Below are 3,993 nucleotides of genomic sequence, written 5' to 3'. Positions count from 1 at the left end.
AGGGCAGTGGCCTAACTCCTCCTGGTGGGGTGCCAGGGCCGAGGTCAGTGCCTGCTGGGCCTGTGCCTGGGCTTCCTCAGGCTGGTCTCCTGCAGAAAGTCATGGTCTAGGAGTGTCAGGCCCAGGGGCCATTCACCCACTGTCCCATCTGAAACGCCCTGGGGCTCCTTGCAGCACAGACTGTGGGCCTGGGGCCCTCCCCCTGTGGTCCGCCCACAGGGCTGCACTGTGAGCAGAGACCTGATGGAGGGAAGCAGGGAGGGGCTGCTCCAACCCTGATAGAGTCAGCGGGACTGAATGACCTTCCCGCCAGGGCCACACCAAACAATTAGCAAATTGTGGAGCCATGGTATTCAGATGCTGGACTTGAAGGTCACAGAACAGGGACCCCTGAGGGAGGGGAACCAACAGAGTGAGCCTCACAGTCGGCCCGACTCACCGCCATGAGAGCATGTCCAGGCCCTGGTGCAAAAATGGAAAACCCAGGCGCTCCATGCACCCCTGAGTCAGAGGCGGCCCTGGGATTTGGGGGAGCCCCTGGCAACTAGTGTTTATGGCCAGAGTGCCAGAGAGCAGAGACCTACCCTGAGTAACTCTTGGTCCTCACAGGGTCTCCCTCAAGTGTCAGCTATGTAATGACCAGCAACCCCATGTGAGTCTGGGATTAGGGAGACCCACAAAACTAGAGGGCTCATCCCAGACACCAAACATGCCTACAGCAGCGCCTATTTTCTCCTGCCAGGTGGAACACGGTCCTGATTCAGGACATCGGGGAGACCACTCAGGGGGCATTGCTTCCGTTGTGGGTAATATTAGCCCCAGTGGTTCTGTCCCACCTGACAAAGCTGATAGCAAACTCTAAAGAAAGAGCCATTCCCAAGAATTTTTAGGATTTTCTACATTTAATATGATAGCATCTGTGAACACAGATTATTTTGCTTTTTCCTGATTTAGATGCCGTTTATTTCTTTCACTGTCTATCTGCTTTCCCAGAGTTTCCAGTCCTATGGAGAATGGAGGTGGCACAAGTGGGCATCCTTATCTTGTTTCTGATCTTAGAGGAAAAGCTTTCAGTCTTTCAAAATTGAGTGTGATGTTTGCTATAGGTTTTTCATACATATTCATATATATTTATATATATTCTGTTTCCTTCCATTTCTAGTTTGTTGAGTATTTTTACATACAACTATCATATGTAGAAACATCCTTGCATTTCAGCAATAGATCTCTCTTGGCTGAGGTGTATAAATCTCTTAATCTGCTGCTGAATTTGATTTGTTAGTAATTTGTTTAGTGTTTTTACATCAATGTTCATAGGGGCTATTGACCTGTACCTTTCTTTTTTTGTAGTATCTTTGTCTGGCTCTGGTATCAGTAATCCTGGCCTCAGAGATTGAGTGAGGGAAGGTTCCCTCTGAAGTTTACAGTGACCTAGGAATGAACAAAAAATCCTTAACTTGCCCTGACTGGTTTGGCTCATTGGATAGTGCATTGGCCTGCGGACTGAAAGGTCCCAGGTTCGATTCTGGTCCAGGACATGTACCTTGGTTGTGAGCACATCCATAGTAATAGGTGTGCAGGAGGCAGCTGATCGATGTTTCTCTCTCATCGATGTTGCTAACTATCTCTCTCTTCGTCTCTGTAAGAAGTGAATGAAATATATTAAATAATAAAAAAAAGAAATGCTTACTGCATGCCCTGGCTGGTTTAGCTCAGTGGGTAGAGCATCGGCCTGTGGACGGAATGATCCTGGGATCAATTCCCGTCTAGGGCACATGCCCGGGTTGTGGGCTTGGTCCCCAGTGGGGCATGCAGGAGGCAGCCAATCAGTGATTCTCTCTCATCATTGATGTTTCTATCTCCTCTCCGTCTCCCTTCCTCTCTGAAATCAATAAAAGTATAATTTTTAAAAAAATCCTTAACTTGATATAAGGCATCTATGAAACTCTCACAGCCAACACCACATTCCATTGAAAAGACACTTTTCCCTGAGACTAGGAATAAGACACAGGTGGCCCTGCCATCACACTATTCAGCTTCATACTGAGGGTCTGAGCCAGCACAACAAGGCAAGAGAAAGAAGTAAAGGGCATGCATATTGGTAATGAAGAAATAAATTGTCTCTATTCACAGAGGACATGACTGTCCACATAGAACAAACCCAGGAATCTACAAAAGGTCTCCTGGAAATATAAGAATTTGGCAAGGTTGAAGAATGCAAACTTAAAATAATAAAAATTAATTGTAGTTCTACACGGATGTAGGCAAAAGGAGATTTACAGTTATGAGTGAACGAAACAGAGCTTATTCTTATGTTATTGTTTGTTTTTTAATAATTGTATTATTTATTTGTATTACTTGTCTCATTATTATTGTTATTATTTTGCATCCTTACCTATGATTTTTGTTTTAGCTAATGATGACTGGTAGTTTAATATACTTTTGCCAATCTCCATATAATATTAATAAACAATTAGATTCCTAACTTTTTGTTTAAAACTATGGCTTACAACAAAATAAAAAATGAAAAATAGCATAAATGTAACATAATGAAAACTATCAAAACACTGATGAAATGAATCGAAGAGACCATGAATAAATGGAGAATTAGAGCATCTTCACGGGTGGGAGACATTGTTGATGTCAGTTACTTTCACACTGATCTGTAGATTCAAGGCAATCCCAATAAAAATTTCAGCAGGATGTTTTTTGTTATCAATAAGCTGAATGTAAAAGTATTTGGAGGGGAAAGGGGTTCAAATAGCCAAAGCTATTGTCATTCTTGCTGTTGGAGACCCTCGTCCGTCTACCTTACCCTTTACTGCGTTCCTCTGTGGCTGGTGCCCCCTCCTCAGCCGCCTGTGTGTGGGGATGTCCAGCAGCAATGAGCAGCAGAGCCCCAATTTCAGCCCCTGCTGCCCAGCCTCTGACTCTGGGATTCAAACCATCCCTTGCAACGTCAGGGAGAACAGCTGGCAGTGGAGCACAGCAGGGCAGGGGGGGCTGCCAGGGCTCCCCCACTCCAGATGTTTCCAGGAGTGTTTGCTTAGGAGACAACACAGGGCAGGGGGCCAACCCCTCTTCAACAAAACAGACTTTTTACAAGCAGTAGACTCTTTCCTAGAAATAATCCAGAGGAAATACGGGCACCCACGACTCAGCTCAAAATATCAACAAGGAAAGGAGGCGTGGGGAACCTCCTGCTTGGAAAACAAACACCAGGAGGGTATAAAAGCCAACAGCCCTGGGCATCTTACACACTCACACTCACTCACACACTCACACACTCACACCCTCCTCCAGCCCCACTGCCCCACCATGGCTGCATCCGCCCTGTCCGTCTGCTCCAGCAACCGGAGCTATGGCAGCCGGGCCTGCCTTCCCGGGTCCTGTGACTCTTGCATGGACTCCTCCTGGCAGGTGGATGACTGTCCAGAGAGCTGCTGTGAGCCCTCATGCTGTGCCCCCACTTGCTGTGTCTCCAGCTGCTGCCAGCCTTCCTGCTGCACCTCCAGCTGCTGTGTCCCCAGCTGCTGCCAGTCTACCTGTTGCACCCCCAGCTGTTGTACCCTGACCCCCTGCCTGACCCTTGTCTGCACCCCAGTGAGCTGTGTGTCCAGCCCCTGCCAGTCAACCTGCACCAGCTCCTGCACGCCCTCATGCTGCCAGCAGTCTAGCTGCCAGCCTTCCTGCTGCACCTCCTCCCCCTGCCAGCAGGCCTGCTGTGTGCCCGCCTGCTGCACACCTGTCTGCTGCACACCCGTCTGCTGTAAGCCAGTCTGTTGTAAGCCTGTCTGCTGCACACCTGTCTGCTGCACACCCATCTGCTGCAAGCCTGTCTGTTCTGGGGTCACCCCCTGCCCCGCCTCTTTGAGCTGCTGCAGACCCTCCTCCTGCGTGTCCCTCATCTGCCGCCCCGTGTGCAGGCCTGCCTGCTGCGTGCCCGCCTCCTCCTGCTGTGGCCCTGCCTCCTCCTGCCAGCCCAGCTGTTGA

At 48.8% G+C, this 3,993-nt stretch overlaps 1 protein-coding gene across 1 annotated transcript; it reads left to right on the top strand.

The window, feature by feature from the left end:
• The first annotated feature begins 3,298 nt into the window (after positions 1 to 3,298).
• On the top strand, positions 3,299 to 3,993 carry LOC102429394 (keratin-associated protein 10-12-like). The gene is made up of 2 exons (XM_023749074.1): positions 3,299 to 3,529; positions 3,605 to 3,993. Exons 1-2 carry the CDS (start codon positions 3,319 to 3,321, stop codon positions 3,991 to 3,993), a joined length of 600 nt encoding a protein of 199 aa, XP_023604842.1. The 5' UTR covers positions 3,299 to 3,318.

The sequence above is a fragment of the Myotis lucifugus genome, unplaced genomic scaffold, assembly GCF_000147115.1.
Source record: "Myotis lucifugus unplaced genomic scaffold, Myoluc2.0 scaffold_2668, whole genome shotgun sequence".
In the NCBI taxonomy this organism is placed as follows: Eukaryota; Metazoa; Chordata; class Mammalia; order Chiroptera; family Vespertilionidae; genus Myotis; species Myotis lucifugus.
Note: the sequence above shows the minus strand (reverse complement) of the source record. Positions and strands in the feature narration are given on the sequence as shown.

Coding starts and splice junctions, on each gene's coding strand:
- LOC102429394 (XM_023749074.1), top strand. CDS start 3,319: ATGGCTGCATCCGCCCTGTCCGTCTGCTCCAGCAACCGGAGCTATGGC. Junction 3,530..3,604: donor CTCCAGCTGCTGTGTCCCCA/GCTGCTGCCAGT, acceptor TCTGCACCCCAG/TGAGCTGTGTGTCCAGCCCC.